Here is a 25072-nt window from a genome sequence, read left to right on the forward strand (position 1 = left end):
AAACAGACCATCTCTTAATGAGCTTGCAGTTTATGCATGCTTCACTAAGCATTAAGCCTCTCCCCTCACGGGACAGAAAACAAAATAGATTAAAACAAAACAATACGTTCCCAAATTAGCTCCATCTTGGATTGTCTGCTTCTCGCCTTAATTGCGCTTAGAAGTGAGGTTAACATTTATCAATACTGTGCCAGGTTCAGTCCCTGAGTGGGCGAGTCTCTCGACTCCGATCACGGGTAGGTCTCTGGAAATCAAGCCGTAAATTGTCCTCAAAAGACTGATCACCTATTATAAGGGAAACCTCATATGTTGTCCTGACTGCAAGAAAAACACATGGAAATAAAATATGGCGAGGAGGTAGGGCTCTCTATGCAACAGCAAAGTGCAAGGCAAATAGACCCCTTGACATGCATTTAAAGTTTAAGCAAAATCGCAACAAATTTAAAAGAGAAATCCTGCAATTTTAGGCAGGTTATTTTTTAGTTTCTCCTTATTTGGTGGGCAGAAGAGGTATAAAACAGAGTGATCAGGATCAGTTTTTGCAGATTACCAGTAAGAAAAAAAATGAAAGTGCAGCCTTGCACAAACACACATCTGCCGCTGATTCCCTTAGATTAATTTCCAAGAAGCCTGGATGCATAGAAAGCATGGAGCGTGAGGGGAGGAGGTACGGGAGAATGGGGAAGGGGTCACAGCCTCCTACTTGTCTCTATTGTGTTAGCTTTGATGCATGCTGCTTTCAGGTCTTGGAGTGCTGAGCCAGGCCTTGTCCTTAGGAAACAGCAAAGAGGCCTGCATGTTTCCTAGCAACCTTCTGACAGCCAGCTGGCACTGTCCCAGCTGGGGTAAGTCATAAATAGATGATGCATAAGGGCAAATAAATATGCAAAAGAATTAAGTTCTCTGTGGAAAGAGAGACACACAAAACTAGACTGATGTTCAGAGGTCCAACCAGTAACAGGATCACCCATAGCAGCGACACCTGCAAACCCTGGATCCATCACGTTCTCTTCTCCCAAGTGCGGACTTGCAACCCCTACAACTCAAGTAATAAACAAAATGCTCCATAATCAACCATGTAGTATCAACCCTTTCAATGAAGGGAAAACAGGACAAAAGCCATACAGGAGACTTCATATGTAAAATAAATGCTCTCTTCGATCCTTCCTTCCTTGTACAGTCACTGGGTTCAATATTAGAATCATATGCACTTGCATGCCTATAAAATATTGCAAGCAGATATTCACTCATCAAGAGTAATTGTACCAACTAGGATATGTTTATAAAAGAACCCTGGCTGTAACGGGTCTTGCTGAAATGTGTCAATTTGCGGCATAGCGGAGCAAAATGGTTTTAAACTTATACTGTCCCTTTAAGGCAGACCGAACTCTAGTTGACCATTCCAAAGTGTATTTATTTCCAGCCATAAACCCAGACAAAATGAAGAGAGCATCAGTCCCTGCCTTCTCCCCACCAAAAAGCCCCAGGCCTTCTCTGTGTTCACTAACCACAAGCCTTTGAGTGCCTCATGTATTTACAAACTGAGGCATGTTGAAATCAAAGGGGATACCACATGACATAATTCACATTAAAATGTCAGCAAGCTGACAATTTATAGAGCCAATCTGTGGAAGGTGAAGAGAACTAAGGCTGGGTAATTGTTTAATGCCTACTTAAACCAACGGTGGCTTTGCCTTGGGGAACAGCATCGTGTGCTGTGCTGAGCTGACAGGCTGCCCGTGCCAGGGGGACTGGACTCGTGCCAGTTCAGAGATAACAGCTTTCACTTGTAGCTGAGCTGGCCCATTATATGGTAAGAGCAGACACTCCACCTTCCCCTCTAGACAAACAGAAGCTCCCCATATGGCTTCAAGCTGCCAGCTGAAGAGCCTGCATTCTGTTAGTTTCAGGCTGCATATCTGCCAGAAAGGTCCCCAAAGGCTTCAGTCTTGTCACTTCCAAGTCTCTGAACTTCAGCAAACACAAGTAACAGCTTTAAGAGCCAGTGATTACGCTAGCAAAACAGAACACTTCTGCTGGAAAGCTCAATCAAGTAGCAGATTTTATTGGTAAGCAGTAAATGGGTTAACATTTTTTCCTCCACTGGCTTTGTGCCCATTCTAGCAGAAGGGTATGCACTCTTAATAAGCTAGACAATACTTTGCGTCAACTTCGGATGTCTTGGCAAATGAGATTTGCTATTAGCAGGGGTTTGTGGAATGCTGCACAAGACAAGACTCGCATGGAAAAGCTTCCTGTACAATGTTCAGCAACACCCCCTCCTCTCTTCTAGCTCATTAACTGAAACACATTAAAACAAGCATGCTTTGGGACTAGAAAATGAGACTGTTAAACTAGGCTCCTCTAATCCTCATCAGCTGTGGGAAATGAGGCTGCATCAATTATGCTGAATCAACGCAATGAATAGTTTTTCTCCCACCACCACTTCTGTAGGATTCTCTAAGTTCTCCCTGGCCTCACCTGACCATTGTGATGGAGGGTAAAAAAAAACAGTTCTCTGCTGGGGCACTGAATAATGCCCTGGGGTTCACAATCCTGCACTGAAAGAAAGAGGAGTTTGCAGGAATCTTATGATTTATCTATTTGTTCTAGGGAATAAGGATAGCCACCTAGCAACAGCTGTTGAGTTAGGCGGCAGCCTCCCGAATATATCGCTGGAAAACTTCTGAATGCTCTAAAAAGAGCGGGAAGAAGTTACAGGAACAGGATCTCTTAACTCTCGCGAGATCTTGTTCCTGTCAGAATTTTTCGGAAGACTGGTGATGGCTATCCTTAAGTATACCTTAGAATGAAAAAAACAAGTTTTTGAAATGAAACAGCGTAACGCTTTATTCCTTGAGAGGAAGAAACTTTTTAGCAAGATATTTGTAATTGTAACAAATTACATTCTTTCAGTGACATTTGAGAACTAAAATTGGTATGAGATACTTTGTAATACAATTGAAATAAAATTTCAATGTGTATCTTGTTTGACTGAAATATCTTCTACTTTGTATCTTTAGTAGATGGGTTATTGTCCACCTAAGCTGGTTTGTTGAATCCTGTAGAGAAAGGAAAATCTTTGTTTATTATCCGTTTAGCAATTTAACACCTGTAACTAAACCACCAGTCAACTTGGGTGGGTGGGATGGGCGCTGTTGCTAGGTGGCTATCCTTATTCCCTAGAACAAATAGAGTTCGCAGATCATAGATTCCTGCACACTCCTCTTTGTTCATCGGGAGGATGCCACCTAGCAACAGCTGTTGGGTAGAATAGCACACCGCTGGTGGTTGAAATTGAGTTTGTCTTGCTCTGAAGGTCTCCAATAATATTTAGAAAATGTCTTCTGAGAAGACCACCTGGCGGCTTTGAGTATGATGGGAAGTGATACCCCCCTTTGATGCTGCCTTTGTGGCTGACCTTAGAGAGTGTGCTTTAAATATAGTAGTATCAATTGAGGCCTGACTCATAGCATGCAGTATCCATCCTCTAATTGTGTTTACTTTAGCAGGACGGAAAGGATTTCTTGTTGTCAAGAGTAATTGCGACATAACACCTCTCACCTCACTAGATTTTTCTAAAAAGGTGGATAAAGCTGATACAATACATAAAGATGTATCTTCCTCATCTCTAATTAAGTCCACTTCCACTGGAGATGAGTTTTCAATTAGCGTTTTAGTTCTACCTTTATAATGTGGAAACCACCTGGGGTTGAAGAAAACCGTGGGTCTGTTATGTGGATGAGAGTTAGTTCACTTCCCACTGAGCTCTGTAAGGACGTCCCTCTCCACGAAAGGGTTTTTTGTTGAAAAAGGAAGGCCTTTTCCAGTCCCCAAATGATTTTCTTGCCTTATAGCGTGATTTCACCTCCTTAAAGTGGACCTGTCATCCAGACACAAAAATCTGTATAATAAAAGTCCTTTTCAAATTAAACATGAAATCCAGTTTCTATTTTTTATTAAAGCATTCATAGCTGTTGTAAGCTCATTTAAAAATCTCAGCTGTCAATCAAATATTGTCTGCCCCTCCTCTATGCCAGTGGCATAGAGGCGGGGCAGACAATTACTTTCACTTTCCATTCAGCACTTCCTAGATGTCACTGCTCTCCACACATTCCCCCGTTCTCTTTACCGTTTAATAGTATAGCCAGGGCATAGAAATGGACATTGGGTCCCCCATTCTGGTGCACAAACAAGATTCTGAGATGATGCAAGACTTGCCTTAATAACACTGTCCACAAAATGGCTGCTTCCTGCTTGCTATAATTATGAATCCCCAGACTGAAGGAAACACGATTCAAATAATTTATATAGTGTAATTAACGTTCATTTTGCTTGACTAATGTGATAAAATAGGATTTGGAATTTTTTTTTTGGGTGACGGGTCCCCTTTAATAAAATCTGGACCAAATAAATTAGAGCCCTCAAAATTTGGAAATTCATGTGATTTTGGAACCAGGTCAGACATGCCCATAGTAACCAACGAGCTCTTCTCACGCTTGTGACATGATTGAAAGCCTGGCCAATCATCAATGCAGCCCTGGTGGATGCTTTAAGAAGTGCTAATTTTGAGGATTGCAAGGAATGAATATTCTTTCTGGACTGTTGTCCTTCTTGTTCTGCTTTGTCAAGCATGAGTAACAAAGGACCTGCTGCATCTGCAATTTTTAATTGTATGTTGCGCAAGGACTGATCCATCCTGTCATTATTGGTTACTGTACCAGTAATAGAGGATAGTGCAGGGTCTACTTCTGGTGCTAACATAGCCTGTATATCAGGGATTCCAATATGATTTCTTAAAACGAAGTCATCTTCTTTCATTAGAGAAGAGCGAAAGGCATATTTTGTGAAATCATCCACCTCAGATTTATCATTAAGTGCCCATCTGGCATTAAATGACTTTGGTGGAGGTGTTTTCCCCAGGAGATCAACTCTTGTATGTCACTTATTTTTCCTCTTTCAGAGGATGCTGAAGATTTCATTGTTTTTTCACAATCCCAGTCCACCTCAGAAATTTTTGAATTGCCAGCTACGGGCTCAGAATCAGAAGCAACCGCTTCAGAGTATAATGAGGAATGACTGCTGCTATCATAATGTTTAAAATTACCCTTTTTGGGTAGTTTTCTTCTCCTTTTCTTTCTATCTGAAACAAGACTTTTTTGCCTTAGGAGAGCTATCTGAGGAAGAGTCTTGAATATTATAGTTTTTCTTTTTCTAACGCTTTATGAATTCCTCTTCCGAGGAAGAAGACTTATCTAGAGACTGAATTTGTCTCCTTTGCTTAACATTTTTTAACTGTCTTTGAGGAGAAATTTCCAACGACTCTGTAGCCGTAACAGAAGGTGCGTCCTCCATCACAGCGCTGTGAAAAATTCAGACAGGAACAAGATCTCGCGAGAGTTAAGAAATCCTGTTCCTGTAACTTCTTCCAGCTCTTTTTAGAGCATTCAGAAGTTTTCCAGCGATATTTTCGGGAGGCTGCCGCCTAACCCAACAGCTGTTGCGAGGTGGCATCTTCCCGACGAACAAACGATAAGCCTGTGCTGCAACAAGAGGCAAACTTTAAAAGGAAAAACAATATACTTACACGTCATCTCCAGACTGCGGAACAAATGCAGCCAAATAAGATCAAGGGCCACCCCCCCCCCCCAAAAAAATCCAATACCACCAAAATAAAGTAAATATGAAATAAATGCATATGGGATATCTACCAAAATGTTTTCCTCTGCAGGGATTTAGTGCTGCTCACATCAGAGAATTTGATTTCACATAGTTAACTTTGCACTAACCTCATTATAGATGTGCAGCACTAATGGATTACATTTGCAAAGGGAAACATAGCAAGCAATCATTCTCAGACCTGAAACTCCAGTCAAAGGTCCCTTGAATAATCTGAAGGACTACTAGACATGGCTCTGAATTTTGGGAAGCACAAGAGGAAAACTCTGCTCAAACATCCCCATGATGTCTGGGCACAGTTTGTGGGACATGGGGTTGCACAACTGAACAAAAATGAATTGCAAAAACATTTGTGAAGGAAGAAGCAAGAAAAACATTTGCAAATGTGTGCAAGGTAAGTAAACTAAGGCAAAGGAGATTTATGGGGAACTGTACCTGACCATTCATACTAAAGCCATTATGAAATGATTAGAGAGGAGGTTGAGGCTTTAAGTCCAGTGAAAATCAATACTAGTGTCTGGAGGAATTCTGTGGGACGAATGGAAGGCTATTTACGGGATCTGTCGAGCCTCTGATTACTGCACGGAGTGGTAAGAGAACCAAAACCCAAGGCCCAACTTGAGAGTACTTGGTGGAGTGGAGGAAAAAGACAAAATTGGCTGTACTAATATAAGCATATTATCAACTTACAAATGTAGGGTACCTTATCCCTGTATTTGCCAATCTATTGGATTGAAGTCTGTTCAAATGAGAATTCTTGACTGCAGGTCCTCTTTACTTCTACTCAGATGTGCTCAACAGTCACTGGTCTGAACTGAAGCAACAGCACTACTTAGACATCTGTGTGCATAGCCAAAACAATATTGGATCATTCTGCCTGCTTACTGTGCCAAAGACGGCACAGATATAAGGAGGGGTTTGATTTTGACAATAAGAAATAGCACACTTGCAATATGCTCCTGCTAAGACTAATAATAAAAATACTATTAATGGTGTCCATGATCATGGTCTGATTTGGGTACACAAATTACAACAGTATTTCCTCACAAGTAAGCACCTGGAAGTTAAAGATTTGTACACAGTACGAATACTATTAAATAGCATTTGAATTGGCTTAGGCATTCCCCAATCCTTAGGCATTCTAGTATTGCCACTATTGGTTTTACTTTAACAAAGTTTGTAAAAACACCTGCCATGTTGCAAGTAACCTTCCACAGCCATCTTATAATAAACTTCCCAAAAAAAGGAGTGGTTCACCTTTAAATTAACTTTTAGTATGCTGTAGACATTCATATTCTAAGACCATTTGCAATTTTTTGTTTAATTATGTAGCTTTTTGTTCAACAGCTCTCCAGTTTGATATTTCAGCAGGCAGTTGTTTGAATGAGAGACTGGATGATGAATAGGATAGGGCCTGAATAGAAAAATAAGTAATATACAATCACAATACATTTGTAGAGTGACAGAGCAATAGTTTTTTTTAGCTACTGGGGTTAGTAACCACCATCTGACACCTGGAATAGGGCAGAAAAGACAAATAATTTACAAATTATAAAAAATGAAGACCAATTTAAAAGTAGCTAAGACATTTTATTACATACTAAAAGTTAACTTTTAGGTGAACAATCCCTTTAACAGATTGTGCATTTCTATTTACGTGTATAATATATACATGGTTTCTTAATCTTTTTGAAATGGCAACCAGGTTAAGTTTAAATTAAGAACTCGTTCTACAGAGAATGGCATAGCAGAATGGAACTCACTATTGATTTGCATGAATGTCCTGTGTCTCAAAACACAATGGGGGTTATTTATAAATAGTGGGCAAATTTGCTCCTGGGCAGTAACCCATGGCATCCAATCAGATAATTACTTTCAGTGCTCAACCTGCAGCTGTCTGAAAAAAGCTAATCACTGATTGGTTGCTATGGGTTACTGCCCAGGTGCAAATTTGCCCAGTGTTTATAAATGAGCCCCAATGTGTGGGTTTTCTGTGTGTACTATAAACATCCTTTGGACTCTTTTAAAGGGGTTGTTCACGTCACTTTTTTGAAGACTTTTTCAATCGGTTTTTGTTTTTTACAGTTTTTTCAAAATTGAACCAGGTGCAGATTCTGAACTGTTGCAATTTGCTACATTACTTGACACATTTCTCAGCACCACCTGTGGAATCTAAACAACTGTTGTATCAATTATAACAGCTGCCTTTAATGAAATACAGGGATTCTACTCAGCAGGGACAAAGATAAGAAATGTATCAACTACATATATCAATAAGAACAATTTACAGAGATGGTGCCCCCTCTCAGAGATGCTTCAATAAGACATAAGGTGAAAAATAAAACTTTAAACTTAAAAATATTAGAAAAAATTATCACAATAGAAAATAGAAAGTCATCTTAAAAAGTCATTATTTATGGTGAGCTATCTGAAACCAACTGGACAAAAAAAGTGTTGGAAGGTGAACAACCCCTTTTTACACCAGTATACAGTACTCTGCCTATGTATGTGCAGTTTGGGTCATAGTTCTTATTTATCACTTGTTATTGACAGATAAATTGTGACATAGATAGATTCTTTTCAAACAGTGAAAGATGTACCGGCAATTAACATGCATCTACATAGACACAATATGACTGATGCCAGGAGTAGTGTCGTAATGACAATGAACAAGAACATGCTTATTTGTATCACTCTACTGACCATGTTGATATGAGTTCACGCTGTGGCTAACACACTAATCAACAAACTTTTAAAAAAGGTGAAGGCATTCTAAGGAGAAGACATGGTAAGTAATAGATTTGGCATATTAAAGATGAAAGATTTATTCCCATTGTGTTCCGGGGCAATGCAATCTTGACTCCAGCAATGTACTATATATATTGAAACAGTTATAAAGAGTATTCATGGAGGTCATGCTATAGCCCATAACACAGCTACCTAATGATGCATACCATCCAGTTACCTCACCTTGTACAGCTTCAGGCTGGCTTCATGCCTTGAGTTCACGGTGTGCAGACGCAGTTTCTCCAAGCTGTTTGTGTAGTAGTCACAAGCATTACACTTTAGATGAATGGGATTTCCAATGGCAACACATTTCAGCCTCCACTCATTGGCTTTTCCTCCTTCTTTGATATGAGCCACAAGCTGATATTTCTGAACGTGTTTGTCAGTCTTACAGTGCAGCTGGAAGTTAGCCTTCAGCTGTGTGTTGTAACGACAAAGATTACATTGATAGGAATCTCCCACCACTGCTTTCCATTCCTCCTCTGGAAGGCTACGTTCCACACCCATGTGCAGGCCTAGAACATCCAGGTTATCTGTGGTGAAGCGGTTACATACTGCACACTGGAACAGTTTAAGTGAAGGATCATTTGTTTGTGTGAAGCTTTCTCCCAGGTTCATGAGCTCTTCTGACACCAACTGTCCGCCACCAAGCCGCATGTCCAAAGGGATCTCACCTCCAACTGTTGGGGAAGGGGGAAATAAATCCAGAAGATAAAATTAAGGTCTTGAAAGAGAGTACAGATCTCTAAATGAAAACCAGAGAGTAACCAGTGAAAAGAAACAGACAATTATCTGCACTTTTGCAAAGCATAATAAATGTAAACAACCTACAAAAGATTCCAGGGAAATACTTCAAGGATAGCTCAAAATTTAGTGCATGCATTCCACAAATCCTTGACTCAGAGATGAGCCAGCCACGCAGAAACCCAAAACAAGTGTTTTATGTTTCTGACAGAAAACAGGCCTACAATGTCCCCCAACCATCCCTAACGAAGTTGTTTTAAGTGCTGTAAAGTTTGCCAAAGTGTAGTAATCCATAGCAGCCTATCAGTTATTTGAGTTTTAACAGGTGACAAACAACTGCTCCATGGTTGATATAGGCATATAAGCCCTGTGATCGCTGTTACCCAGAAAGTTCACCAAGATATGTTTTAAAGATTTGTTTAAAATCATTATTTTAATTCTTTAAGTATTAATACTGAGCCAAGAACGTTTCTGAGCCTTAGACTTTGATGGACAAATTAGAGCGACCCAACAATTGTCTTATCATTAAATTCTGGCTTGCTAATAATGCTGTACAAAATACAGATACACACTGCAAGGTTTCTATTTTGGTTGGTCAACCATTTTTAGATACAACCAGTTTGATCAGTCACATCGCTTGGCAGGGGAGTTGGTGATCCTAAATGCACGTAAATGTAGGTGCCAGAACTGCAAGGAGCCCTGGGAAAAGCAGCTGAAACTCATTATGATAGAAGTCACTATGCTTTACACTGACACGTTAACAGAATTGCTTGTCAGGTGACTTACAATAAAGTATAAAGGTGGCTGCTGATTATGGACATTTTAAGTGTGAAGATTCAGAGGAGAAATATAGAGCACAAACAATGACCTTTTCACTGATATTCTGATATCTGAAACAATTCACATGGAAGTGAAGTTATTAAGTGATGCTTTCAGTACAGTTCAGCTCGGGTTTCTTACTAGAGCATCCAATAATGGCAGTTATTGGGTTATAATATAAGATACGGACCATTTTTGGAATTACAAATTTTAGCATTGTTCATAGATTTGAGCTCTTGCTTCAGCATCATTGTATTGTTGCAGACTGTGCCTCATTTTAGTGATACATTTCAATCTCATAAAACTAGCCTCATTGTACAGTGGAGTACAAGAGTCAAGAACCAATTTTCAAGTATGATAAATATGAAAAACCAATCACAGTGTATAATTGTGCACTTGTACACTTCAGTGCACGTTGCCTATAAAGCATTGGTACTCACCAAGAGCAGGAGCCATTCCAGGCATCGGGCTTGTTGCATCAAGCTGGAAGCCACCCATGATGTATTGGGACTCTGAAGTTGGATTTTCCATTTTCAGGTTCATGTTTTGTGCCAGGTAGAACTGGTAAAGCTCAGCTTCAGCAGGAGAGGGCAGGCTGCTGAGACCTAAATGCCTATTATGTTGGATTTGGGTCATGTTCTGCTGAAGTAGCATCATATTGTGCATGTGCTTCTCACTGGTCATGTGAATACGTAGGTTTCTTGCAACATTGGTTTCATAGTCACACACTTCACAGCGCCAGGTGGGTTTTGTTTTTGGTTTAGTTGGAGAGGGTGCCCCGCAAGAATTACTAATGTTGGAGGCAGCAGCAGCAGCTGCTGCGGTGGCAGCGGCAACTGCAGCTCCGGCAGTGTGGCTGAAGACTTGGTCATTACCTCCGTTCTGCAGGTTCTGCATGTTGTTAAGATGCTTATCCGACTGCATATGAATACTGAGGTTGCCTTTGGTAGTGGTAGAATAGTTACATACCTCACAACGGAAAGGTTTGTAACCGCATGTATAGCTCTCTCCCCTGGCAAGTCGAGGGTGAGGCTGTCCAGATGTGCAGTATACACAGGAGCCACCCGGTTCAGGGTGCTTCTCTTTCATGTGTGCTTCCAGCGTTTGCTGGTACTTATAATGCCAGTTACACTTTGGACATTTAAGAGTCTTGCATGAGTTTCGAGAGTGCATCATAGTCATGTGTCCACCAAGTGAGCGTGAGGAGCCCAGCACAGTGTCACACTTTGGACACTCCACTCCACTCCCAGAAGCACATTCCCCCAAGCCAAGATCACAAGACATATCAACATGCTGGTGGTGGGTGGTAAAACTTCCATCCTCGCCCTCTGCGCTTTCATTTGGTTCAGGTGCTGTGGCATTGTCCCTATTGGCACTTTCATCATTAAAGTCCAATTTCCTCCCACCCTCCGCCATGCTGGCACCAAAGCCATCATTATTAAAGCTTAAATGGTTCCTCTTGTTTGCTCCATCAAAGTCAACAAAAGAAGAAGAACTAGTAGAAGTGGTGCCCCTCACAGAAGTCTGGGACACATTAGGCAATAAATTAGAGTTTGAAATACTTTGGTTTGTGAGAGACAGGTCCTTCTGGCCACTGCTCCCGGCGAATGCCCCAGTGTCATCCTGAGGCTGGTCCATCAAATCGTCCTCAAGCCCAGCAGAGAGCAGTGTTTTGCAATCTTCTTCATCATCTTCCTCCATCTCCTCTTCCTCATCCTCCTCACGCTCCTCATCTATTTCAACTCTTTCTGACAGGCTAACCTGTTCGCCACTTTTCACCTTTTCCAGTTCTGTCATTTCTATATCTTTGCTATGGGTATGTTTGGTTTGGCCAGAGCCTGAGGAACTTAAGGGCACTGGGGATATTGGGGAATTAAGGGAAGAACTAGGCAACCCCCCAAGATTAATTAGAGCATTTTGTGTCAATATATTAGACTGTGTCTGATCTACTGTGTTAGACACAGATTCATTATCTTGTAGAAGTGCTAGACTAGCTTGCAGACCCTCTTCATCCTCCACTCTTATGCCACTAAATTTTCCATAAAAACTATTACCAGCACCAGAAGGATTTGCAGAAGAAATAAAAGAGTGCTGAAAGTTTTTGTTTTTTGGTTCCAGAAAACTGATAAGTGGTTCCTTATCTTTGCCAATACCTTGAATGATGGCAGAAATGTTCTTGTTACTAAGAATCTTCCGTTCATCCTCACTTAGAGTCATTCTGTGGTCATGCACAGCATGGGTTACAAATGATCGAACATAGCCAAAGGAAAGTTTGCACAAAAAACACATTAGAATTGGTTTCCTCTTACCATACAGCACAAAGTCATCATATTTGGACAGATCTACATTGTTAGGGACATCTTTGGATACACATGAACTTTTGGCAGAACCGTCACTGTTAAGGTAATCCTTGTTGCTTTTGTGTCGCACATCGAAAACCCGGAAGCTGTGCAGTACAGGGCTAACACCCGCAAGGGCTGAGGTATTCAGGAAAGACTTGTCTGAACTCTCAAACCACTTCCTGAAAGATGAGGCTATGTGAAAAGTGTTGATAATTTGTGGATAAACGGAACCAGCAGAGGAAGAATCCTCTGATTTCCCTGTGGAACTAGGCAAGGAGTTTGTGTAGAGGGAAAGAAAAGGCCCACCTGGACTGCTGTCACAGGCTTCACCACTTTGTAGCAGCTGGCTAACACTTTCAACTATATAAGCAGACCCATCTGGCTGGTAGACAATTTCACCAGTCAAATTCTCCACATCGCTTTCTTCCTCCCCTTCCTCACTCATATCACTCTCACTCTCCTCTTTCAATGGAAAAGAGGGCTGCGCACTAGGACAGTGATGCTCCATGTAGTCCTGCAAACTAGCAAAGGAAGATGAACATTCGTTACAACAAACTGTTCTGGTAGACTCAGAGATGGCACCAGCTTGGTTAGAGCTCTCAGAGATGCATTCATTAAATGAGCTCCTTATGCCTTCCAGAGACCCATGGCTCTCCATACTGGACTGCTCCATGTTGCCTGATTGGTCAGGGTGAAGGACACTGTTGCATTCAGTCCATTGTTTTGAAGGAATACTGCATCCATTATCTTTCCCAAGGATGACAGGAGTGTCACAGCCTTCCATGACGAAGCTTACATGGAGAGTTCATTGCACCCAAAATGTTCTGGATCTAAAGAAAAAAAAAAAAGACAGTTTCAGAACTAAGTAAAATTAAGAAATTTGTATTAATCTATTATTAAGTTATGTTGGCGTCAAAATTTTGCAGTTAAAATAATATAATCAAAGTAATTAACGTCTTGCTGCCCTGCCAAATTCCCTGTATGAAATGCAATGTGTCTTCATAGGAAAAGAAAAAAAAAAAGATCAGTTGATAATTTTACTTTCAAATGTACACCCAGGTGCATGGTAAAAATTACATAACACAAAAGAGAGCAGCACTGAAAATTGAATGTGTAAAAACATAATATTTTATTCACTTGGCTCCATAAGTAGAATGGATATCTTTTTTTTAGGAATTCTTGAATGTCCAAAGTATAACAGACACCCAAAGAGGTAAAAAAAGATGTACAGAACTGCTATTCTTAACTATCCCTCCCCCAAAAACTCCAGTAACTATTGAAGACGGATGATTATTTTGTTATGCTGATAGAACAGATAGAACAAAAATCAGAACACTAAAATAGAAAAATGCTTAATTAACAACAGCAGTTAAAGATAATGAAGCTGGTGCTGCTATCATCTCTATAATACAACAGTGGGACACAGCTTATTAGGGGGTGATTGACTTGTCCAAGTAGTAACATTGGCAAGGCTTGAAGGGCTGGAGGGTTAACAGGCTAGTTGTAAAATCAATGCCATAAAAGCTTGGTAAGTTCCAGGAAGCTGTGGGAAGGGGAGGCAATGAGCATTGAGAAACACTCTGACGGGGCATTAGGGATTTGTTTATCGATGCAAAGGCTGTTGTGTTCCCGAGGCCAGGCAAAGGGAGAATGGTCTAAAATTAATTCTACAAGATTATCAATAGAGAAAAAAACCCAATAGTTATCCATACAGAATCCAAGGATGGACTTCAAGTAAGTATTAGAATGGAGAACAATAAACTAGACTCCATATATACACATTTATTTATTCAGCTCACTTCCATAAACAAGCAAGCCATATCATAGTAAAAAAGGATTATTTCTCTCAACTTAAAATAAAATAAGATATGATATGTTGAGTACAAGAATAAAAATATTAGTCAGAAACAAATGAAAATGTAATAATTTAATAATGATATGGTAACCTGTTCCACATTTCTGTTCCCATAGCTTTCAACTCTTGCTTTGACTGTCAGTCAATAGGAGAGAAGCTGTTCTTACTTAAGAAAGCAGAAGTCAAACTCCTCAGGTCGATCAGCACTCTGTCTATAAACAGGTTTTCCCGTAAAATCAATGACCTCTAACAGGAGTGCAGATGTTAAAGGCAGAGTGCGCCTAAGCTCCACTTTCTGCAGTGAAGCATAATGATATCCACACTGGAAGAATTGGGTGCTTAAAATCATTTATACCTGGTTACAGGAGAAATATAGGATATAAAAAAAACCCTAATTTTGTAGGCAATTATAAGTAATATATGGTGTTACTTTTACATGGTGCTACAAATTAATATTATCTTTAAAAATAGCCCCTTTATTGGAGCTCCCTATAGATGGTCCCTGTCCGATTTTCAAATGAGGGGTGGGTGTGTCCTAACGGTTCCTGCCAGAAGCACAGTAGGAGGGGGACAGCCAATCACAGCCCTGCAGTCACACAAGCACAGACAGGCTTCCATATCAGGTCCTGCTAGCTGCTGATTGGTTCCTGTCCTACAGTGCAGTGTGCTGAGAGCCACCGGCTCCCCTGCACAGCCTGGGAATTCAGGAAGCAGGAAGTGGAAGAGAGGGATTATTAGGGTTTTTGCAGAAACTATCAATGAATCAACCTGAAACACTACTTTTTTAAGCACAATTCTTCTATATCTAAATGAGTATAATGCACTGGTACATTCTTATTTTTTACACAATATGTCTCCTTTAACGCTAAGGTTTTAGTGAGTACTTTTATATCAAATGCACCCAAAATCTTGCAAGCAAATCGTTTTGGACAAACGGTATTTCTGGGGATACTAAGAAAAAAAAATCAATCACCCTACAATCTAAATATCTCTGACCTTACATTTAAAAGTCATGAGCGGCAGAATGCCAATTCGGGGCAGGAAGTCATTTCTGAAAAGGGTAAAGATCAAGGCGAGACAAGCATTTAAATGGAATGCAGGGTAAAGAGGGGCTGGACTCAATGCCACCCAGATATCCTATAGATTAAATCTGAACAGCAGCGCTATGTAATCTAAAATAGTTAATTAGTATAGTGTTAATTAGCTGGTTCTTTCACAAGGGACAACTTGGCAGCAAACCAAAAATAGACTCAAAAGAATAAGTTACATATCATTTTGGCTAGATGAATGCAGAATGATGTTACATACAAATTAACTGTTGTTGGCCAGTTTATAGGAAGCTAAATGTAAGCCTATTCAACAAGAACCTTATTTTCAGTAACCAGTTCAAGAACCTGCTCCCACAGCACAAAGACTTTACAAAGGGTGTAATTTATCTTTGAAAGCCACAGGAGAAATGCTCTATTTAGGAGTAGTGGTTATGTACCATTTATTTCCCCACAAACAGCTCACTGTATGAATCTAGATTTAGTACAGGTATGGTACCTGTTATCCAGAATGCTCGGTACCTGGGGTTTTCCGGATAACGGATCTTTCCGTAATTCGGATCTTCATACCTCAAGTCTACTAGAAAATCACGTAAACATTAAATAAACCCAATACTCTGGTGTTGCTTCCAATAAGGATTGATTATATTTTAGTCTGGATCAAGTACATGGTACTGTTTTATTATTACAAAGAAAAAGGAAATCATTTAAAAAAATTTTGATTATTTTGGATAATCTTTCCGCAATAGCTAACGGGTTTCCGAATAATGGATCCCATACCTGTACTTTCCTTAATTCTGTGCAATTACTGTACCTTTTTAGCTTTGTTATCTGGATGTTAGCATCGAAATGATCCCATCCACCAGTTAGTGGTCTATGAAATGCAGGAACGCAAAATAAAAATCTAGTTCTAGAGTGCATCTGCACTGCACTACTGTCCCTACAAAGATATCCAAAGCCTTTCGAAACTAAATAAAAAATATAAATCTACAGCATACCAATTGAAACGCAAAAAGTATTGCCACATTCAGTTTTGCTTGGGAGCAGTGCCATTTCCAGCAGACAACTGAAAAAAAAAATGAAGAGAGGAAAGTGCCAGCTCAGTAGTTTCTAAAGAGGAAGCAACCTCATAAAAAGTTTGTGGTCACAGAAACAGCAGGCCGGAAAATGTTCCAAAGGATGGAAGGAATAAAGTATAGGTGAGGTACAACGTGGGCCCATTACGGATGGAAAAAAAGAAAATCGGCAGAAAACCATGTACCAATTTTTTGTAGTTTGTATTAAAAATACAATCTTCTGTGGTGTCCTTGGTCCATGCAGCAGCAACTCAGTCACGACTTGAGCAGGCACATGGGCCCTTCCATAGCACCAACCTTCTAACTGTGAGGAGAAGTGCCTCTGGAGTAGCTTGGGTCCTGTGTGTTTTCGACTCAGCAGGAAAAGACCTGAGGTGCGAGTCTGCCATCAACAGCTGTCTCTTTTCCTGTTGCTCTGGCACAGGGTGCTGGAATTGGCACCATGACAATACAAACAAGAATTGCCCTGTGCATGCTCATTAATGGGGCACAGCGCACACACACAGACACGGGTAATGGCAAAGGCCTTGAAATCTTAATAGGCTCATTAGCATAAACAGCTTTTCTAACAGCAGGATGCTAAAGAAACTACCAAGCCAAACAAGACTGCTGGCGGGGCTCAGTTACAGCCTTGGGATCACCAGTGGAAAAATCTGTACTATATGCCAGTCTGTTTCACACACAGCCAGAGCAACATTACCCAGTATCCTTCCTACTGCTATTTAAGCTCCCTGACTCCTGTGTGTGGGCAGGAGAGGCTAGGGGGAAAGTGTGCCATGATCTGTTTCTATGCTAATTTTTTTTTTTCCAAACCGGTGCTGGAATACTTTTATGTGACAAATAAATCCTAATATTGATTAAGTCCCTTGGCTGGATCACAGCCTTTTCACAATCTCATTGATTCTCAATTTGTGGAGTTTATCTAAAACCTAGGAGGTCTCTCATGCAAATACCAGCTGTATTAACAGGTGTTCATAAGGACACCTCAGGTTATGCTTTACTGTTGGAAACTGGGAAAATCCAGTGTCCTGTTACCATAGATATATTATGAGTGTAACGGAACAAAATGGGGGCCAGTGCAAATACCATCTTAAAGAGGAAGTATACCTCCCTTTCAACATGAATATCTGTCTATTGCTTTAGTTAAGATCTAGTGATGTGCAGGTTTTTTTTCTTTACCCGAACCCAACCCGACCTGCACCAAACCGCACTTAACTTTCAAATGTTGGGAGGTATGGATTGGATTTTGACCTGCTCAGTACAAGAAATGTCGAAAAGCATAGATATTTCTTAATTAATGCAACAGGAAAAAATATGCATACGCCGTACTTTAAATGAATGTTGAAAAAAGGGGTATAATTAGCCTTTTTCTCAATTTTTACTTTTTATCAAAGTATTATAGAGTCAGTCAGCTGAGGTTTAAAACAAAGCAACGAGAGTCACATAAGTCTGTTATACAATAAGTTACTGTAGGTCCGGTCTGCAGTTGTGAAGTGTATGGATTTGGTTTGGCCTAACAACTCAGAATCCTGCAAAGATCCTAGATTTGGTGCATTCCTACTTCAGTACACCATATACTTTCTTATAGAAAGGACATGTAAATTCAATGACTGGAGTAACTGCATGGCCACCAGTTCAGAAAAACATTCCAAATCTGAAATCATTTAAAGGAAAACTATACCCCCAAAATGAACACTTAAGCAACAGTTAGTTCATATCATATTAAGTGGCATATTAAAGAATCTTACCAAACTGGAATATATATTTAAGTAAATATTGCCCTTTTACATCTCTTGCCTTGAGCCACCATTTCGTGATGGTCTGTGTGCTGCCTCAGAGATCACCTGACCAGAAATACTACAACTCTAACTGTAACAGGAAGAAGTGTGGAAGCAAAAGACACAACTCTGTCTGTTAATTGGCTCATGTGACCTAACATGTATGGTTTGTTGGTATGGTTGTGAGTACAGTGAATCCTACGATCCCAGGGGGCGGCCCTTATTTTTTAAAATGGCAATTTTCTATTTATGATTACCCAATGGCACATACTACTAGAAAAGTATATTATTATGAAAATGGTTTATTTACATGAAGCAGGATTTTACATATGAGCTGTTTTACGCAATATCTTTCTATAGAAACCTACATTGTTTGGGGGGTATAGTTTTCCTTTAATCAGCACCCCAGGGTTCAAAACAACCCACATACAGCTATGTGTTCCTATGATGCAAGCTGTGTTTAGAAAGCTATACAGGAAAATCTTTTAAACAAAGGGCCATGTTATTTTTAGCAAACACAGGACACAAAAAGAGTTAACTGCGCTGATAAGACTGATAATTCTGTACTTGTTCTTTTATTTCATTTTATCCACTTGTGCTGCTGATGAGCAGGTTTTACCGGAACTGACACGGTTGGAAGCAGCAGAATTCTGACCAGCCTGCAATGAGCTAACAAATTCATTTTCATTGATCAGAAATCAGCAGGCAGTAAGTGATGGGAAATTCCATTAGACACAAGCACCTGGTTTCCCAGCCTTGCTCTTTCGGGGAGGGTGAGGTGTAGGAGGGTTTAAGTGGATCCTGCGTCCTCCTTTCAACCTTTTGCTTGTACTGGCAAATTTGAGTGACCGTATCGAATTAGTACAGGTATGGGACCCATTATCTAGGATTCTCGGGACCCGGGGTTTTCTGGATAACTGGTCTTAACGTAATTTGGATCTTCATACCTTAAGTCTACAGGAAAATCATGTGAACAGTAAATAAACCCAATAGGCTAGTTTTGCTTCCAATAAGGGTTAATTATATATTCGTTTGGATTAAGTACAAGGTACTGTTTGATTGTTACAGAGAAAAAGGATTTGGAGAAAAAGGATTTGGATAAAAAGGGAGACAACCTTTCCGGAATTTGGAACATTCTGGAAAATAGATCCCATACCTGCACCTATAGTAAAAGCAGTTATTCTAATAAAGCAATACTTAGATTCAAAGACATTTAAGATGTCTACCTTGTTTTATCAACTTTTTTCAGGAAATGCCACAGTAACAAAACTATAATGTCCATGACTGCTTTGTCTAAAAATCACAAGGAATTTCCCATTATTCAGAAAAGTAGAATATTAGCATGTCACCCCTGTGCCGTGAATGGATCCCTACTTAACTTGTTATAACTATTTAAAAGGGGACACTTTGGGGGGGTGGCACAAAAAAAATGTTAACTTTTTGCCTTGTTCCTTTAATAGTCAGTATGAAATACACATGCTGCATGAATGATTAAGGGCCCTTACTTACGGGGCATTTGAAGCTGCGCTCCCCTGCATTCCAATTTTATGCGTTTAGAAGCAGGGGAGCGCAGGAGTAGACGCGCTGAATTCTTTTCAATGCGGCTGTACTCACACAGACGCATGTAAGCACCGAACGCAGGTTGGGACGCAGCTTGTTGCATTTTCCTGCATTCGGCGCTTACATGCGTCTGTGTGAGTACAGCCGCATTGAAAAGAATTCAGCGCGTCTACTCCTGCGCTCCCCTGCGGCTGAAAGCATAAATCCGGAATGCAGGGGACCGCAGCTTCAAACGCCCGTGAATAAGAGCCCTTAGTCAGTTCTGGTGAAGGGTATCATGTACCCCCAGCAGGCATGATCTCTGCTGATGACTAATTACCCCTTAAATATATGGATTCCAACATGCGTGTTTTAGATCTGGAGAGCATGAGATACATGTTTCATAAGAACAACCTCCAGTAACCGAAGTTTTAAAATAAACTTGTGGTAGAATGAAGATTAAACCATTACAGACAGCACAAACAAAAAGCAATAGCAAAACATAGAAACAAGCCCTAAATCTTCAGTCATCAGACATACTTTAACACTAATTTTAACTAACTAAAAAAATCAACCAAATACCTCACTCTGCCACTTTACTGGTGCAATTAAGTTCCGCTGCTCTGATAACTTTTTGGTGGTTGTAAAGTGACCCTAGTGGCTTCTTGCCGAACGACCGATTTTAGCGAAAGCCGACAAATCCTTCGAAATTATCGTGCGGTTAGTGGGATTCGACCGATCGACCATCTTACGATTTTTCGGCCGACATCTGTCAGGAAATTGATCGGCCAGTTCAAAAAATCTTTGTTGGTCCCAGTGCAATCCATCTATGTCTGCAGGGACAAGCAGGCAGCTCCCCTTTGTTTTCCTGTCAAATTGGTCTTTTTAGTTAATGGTCAATTCGTACGATCGTTCAGAGAAATTGTGGTCTCACGATGAGGATCGGATCTTTTAAAAATCTCAACATCTATGGCCAGCTTTAGTGGGTATGCATTTACATATGCTCTAGATAAGAAAACTGGACACTTTAGAGCTGAACTTTCAATTCACTGTCAACATCCAGTGACTATTGTTCTAACCCAGGGACCCCCAACCTTTTTTTACCTTTGAGTCACATTCAAATGTAAAAAGAGTTGGGGAGCAATACAAGAATGTAAAATTGGCAGTGCCAAATTAGGACACTGGTTGGCTATGTGGTAGCATCATGTGGACTGGAAGCCTGCAGAAGGCTCTTTCTGGTAGTGCACCTGGTTTTTATGCCTACAAGCCAGAAATTCAAAAATGAGCACTTGATTTGAGGCCCCTGTGAGCAACATCAACTGGATTGGTGAGCAACGTGTTGCTCACGAGCCACTGGTTAGGGATCTAACCACTTACTGTAGATTTGTTAATTTATATGAAAAAAAATATTAGACGCAAACTTTTCACAACTCAAATTACATTTTTTAAAATCAGAGCTGTCTGAAAAATTTATAAAGTTATACAAGAACTGCCAATCCAAAAAAGAAGTTATGGACAACAGCATCATCACACATAAGGACAACACAGAACATATTTTAACTATGTAAAAACCACCCACCCTTAATGGTTTACGGCAACACTGTACTGTTGTGATTTACTATACAGGACAAGATCCTGAAGAACAGTTCAGGTTTTAAGTTTTGTTCACAAAGGCAACTTTTGCATAGTCCAACACCTAAAACAATTGAGTCTAACATGCGTGTAATGAACATTTACTGTATGTAAACAATGACATTCTTTATACAGCTCTAAAATCTTAGCACAGAATTTGGGTCTATTTCTGTAACACAGGATGCCAGACAAGGCCCTCTAGCTGTACAGTGAACTACAACTCCCTACTCTTGATTTGTTAAGCATACTGGGAGTTATAGCTTACAACTAAGGGTCACAAGTTTGAAGATATTGCTGTAACAGACAGCAGCATCAACACAAGGTCTGACATGCTGAAATGAACTGAAGGGGTTAGTAAAAGTGGCCCACAGCGGAGCTGTTAAAGGTAATCAATACTTCTGAGATAATACTCCAGCCTCAGCCACAATATTGATTGCTGGGAAAATGGTAAAACTGTTTATTAGGATAATTGCAAAGACCCTAATAAAATATAGAAACAAAAGTCTATATCCCTTGTCTTGGGAAGAACTCAGCCCCAGGATTGTAGGGGTGTCTTATCACCCCAATTGCACAGTCCCCTACCCAGCAGTCCACCTGTAAACTCAGCAAGGGACACTACAGTTTCAATATAATTTCTTTTCCCTTGTAACACCTGTTTGTATCATTGTCACTGTGATTAGGTTTAATTAGGATTTGGCGCAGGCTCTGCTCGCTCAGCTGGGGAACATCATTCCCTGCTTACAAAGAAGGAAACGCCAGCGGCTGCAGCTCTGCCCTCTGACTGCTAAACTCTCTCTGCAACTTCAAAGTAAATCATCAAGTTAAATGGAGATTCCTGAGAAAGGGAGAAGGAGGGGGTGGGGAGAAAGGCAGAGGGGCACCCAAGGCAAAATAGGAGCAGCACCCAGCTGCAAAATCCCTGCCTCACCCTATCCTCTGCAAATGACAGTAGTGGGGTCAAATCCCAATCTCTAAACTAGAAAGTCAGTTCTGTATAAAACAAAATGTCTTTAGAATGAATCAGCACTGCGATTCAGCACTAACAATGGGCCACTAACAATGGGCGATGTTCAGGTGCCCTCAAAGGCACCTGATCAAAATTTTCCGTCCAGCCCGATTGACGTGCCGACCGATATCCAAGTCTTCTGCCGATATCGGTCGTACCATGCGCGCACCAAATACTGTACGAAAATTTGTTTTGTGCGAGATTATCTGTGCGCCTATAGCCACCTTAAGAGCGACAGCAGATCGTCTGCTCTGCCAATACATTTTATTTATTAGGCATAATAGGTTTAAATGTGTAGAACAGACCACATTCAGCAGTACTGACAGAGTTAACTGAAAGAGTCTTTCCTCAGGGTAAATGCCCAAATACGAAACATTCACAAGGGCTTGAAATTCCCCGTGGCCATATCTCACAGAGGAAACGGGCCCCGCAAGAAAAAAGACTAGAGCAGTTTCACTAAATCCCTCTTTGTCTCGACGGTAATTAATATTATAATCCGTAGGCAAGATGCATTAAACCTCAGGGTAGCACACAGCTGGGAGACCCTCCCACTGACCCAGCGAAAGGACCTGCCAAGTCCCTGACTCTGAATCCCCCCCCCCACTACCCTCCACCCATAAATGAGATCATATTACAACACCCCCACCATTCTGCCCTCGTACACAAGGCTCGGACCAGTCACTGAACAGATCTAGGCCATCCACAAACATTGCCATCCGTCACACAAAAACTCAGCAGAGAAAGAGCAATTGAGTGAGTGATCTGTACATGTGAAAGTGTATTTGAAGCACATCAAACCTTGCAGTTTTCAAATAAAAGGAGGAGATTTATCCTTTGCTGTCTCGGGGTGTCCCACTGCTAAAAAGGTGCCTGTGCACAGGTGCCACTGAGCAGAACCAGGAAGCAGTAGAAGGAAAGTGCATGGAAGCGCTGAATCCTTGTGGCACGGTGCCCATTTATGTGGTAGCCCCAGGGGCTCTCCGCTGCATTCCAAGCCTGTCTGTAATTCTGCCTACATCACTCCCCGGCACATCGCCAGCCATTTGAATTCCTACAGTTGTGGCCACCAATTGTGTTCTCCAAAATCTAAAGCCCAAGCATGGGTATGTGTTTGTAAACAAGGAAAAGGGCTACACGCTGCACGGGTCAATGTCACAAAGTCGCTCGATTTCTGCTCAGTGAAGTATGCGTGTTGCTTTCATCCCTTTGCTACCTGCCCAAACCTGAAATGGAAAACCACAGTTTGCTTTCACTGATCTCCCAGTGACTCAGTCACTCCCCCTGCAAAAGGACACGAACTTGGCTGCCGAGTCATCAGTGTGTCAGGAAGTGAGGCCTTTCTGGACGGCTCCCAAGTCATTTCCTAGACAGATAGCTCACCCAGCCTGTATGAACAAACACTCTGCACCATCCCACATAACAATGCATGCAACGCCAAACACAAGAAGAGATCTGGGAAAAGCAAAGCCTCTTCAACTGTGTGCCATGGCTTCGGGCCTACTCTGAAATATGCCGTATTCACCAGTTATTATTCTCCACGGCTATTAAAAGGCGTGCAAGGGCCGCATGACAGGTGAGAGAAGGGTTACTGGCTCCAAGCCCCATCTGATAAATACAGCTGCATTAAGAAAGCTCCCTCACTTTGAGATATGATGTCACTAACCTTTATTGATCCACAATCAGCGAGCACTGCTTATCTTTCTCTAATATACTAGCTTACTACATTCAACTCTTGTTTAATACACTGCTTGCCCACACAAATGCCTTAGCTCTCAACATTGGCACAACACAGACAATTTTAATATTTCCCCTTCAAATGTTACCGGACTGTACCGCCTACCAGTAATTTGTTTATGCCCTAGACTAATCAGTGTAGTATTTTTTGCATCATAAATTTCTTTGTTTTTTTCATAAATAATCAGCCCATACCATTACAATTTACCCTGTCCAATGAAAATAGCACATGAAGTAAATAAGGCTGCAATCCGACAACAACAGAGGTTAAAGCAGATGTGCCAGGGACCCAAACATCTGTCCAGACTGAACATGCTGGACCTTTGCATGGATACCAGCAGGATGCAGGCTCAGGCAAAGCACATGAAAGCTGCTGTAGGACAAGTGTAGGAATTATACCTCCCATTGATTTTCGCTCTTGGGTATTAGAAAGAACACAGCATTTACCAAGAGATTTTTTTTTCCTGAAAGCTGACTGCTGACTCAATCCTAAACGAGACTTAAAAGAAGCTTATCAGACAAACGATCACTGGAGAACCGATCAGCCCGACCAACATTAGCTAGCTGATCCTGTTGTTCCATAAGGACATCTCAAAGAGCTGCTGCCACCAAACTTAATAAGAGAGAGGCAGTTAAGGGAGAATAACTCAAAAACACGTCCCTTGTCACTCATCTCTGTCCCTTTTCTGTTCTCTGCCCCCAGGCTGAAGGTAGTTGCAAGCCTGTAATTGGTGAAGGAAGAGATTAGAAATATCGGCAGCTACTAAGTAAGACTTTAATTTACTGCTAGATCAATAGCTCTGGGGGTTCTATCGGCAAACTGTCTACATCTCTATTGACTCACACAATTCCTGTTATCAATTTATCAGAAATCATCAGATATGGTTTAAATTAAATAAATAAGAAGCCAATGAGCTACCCATATGCCAAAGCTATTGGTCTAAAACAGGCCATTACATGGTATTAAACATTCTGATTCTGTGAAATGGGCATCAGGAGCTGCAATTTTCTAAGAAATATTCTGTGATGCCACTA

At 40.8% G+C, this 25072-nt stretch overlaps 1 protein-coding gene across 2 annotated transcripts in view; it reads right to left on the reverse strand.

The window, feature by feature from the left end:
• Nucleotides 1–25072, reverse strand: part of zfhx3.L (zinc finger homeobox 3 L homeolog) — a 73381-nt gene that overhangs the window by 32118 nt on the left and 16191 nt on the right. For both annotated transcript variants that reach the window (XM_018257924.2, XM_018257923.2), the window contains exons 2-3: nucleotides 10470–13201; nucleotides 8650–9146 (exon numbers count right to left, since the gene is read on the reverse strand). In XM_018257924.2, coding sequence (XP_018113413.1) covers nucleotides 8650–9146; nucleotides 10470–13155 — 3183 coding nt within the window. In that variant the 5' untranslated portion in view covers nucleotides 13156–13201. The remainder of the gene's footprint in view (nucleotides 1–8649; nucleotides 9147–10469; nucleotides 13202–25072) is intronic.

The sequence above is a fragment of the Xenopus laevis genome, chromosome 4L (assembly GCF_017654675.1).
Source record: "Xenopus laevis strain J_2021 chromosome 4L, Xenopus_laevis_v10.1, whole genome shotgun sequence".
Classification (NCBI taxonomy): Eukaryota; Metazoa; Chordata; class Amphibia; order Anura; family Pipidae; genus Xenopus; species Xenopus laevis.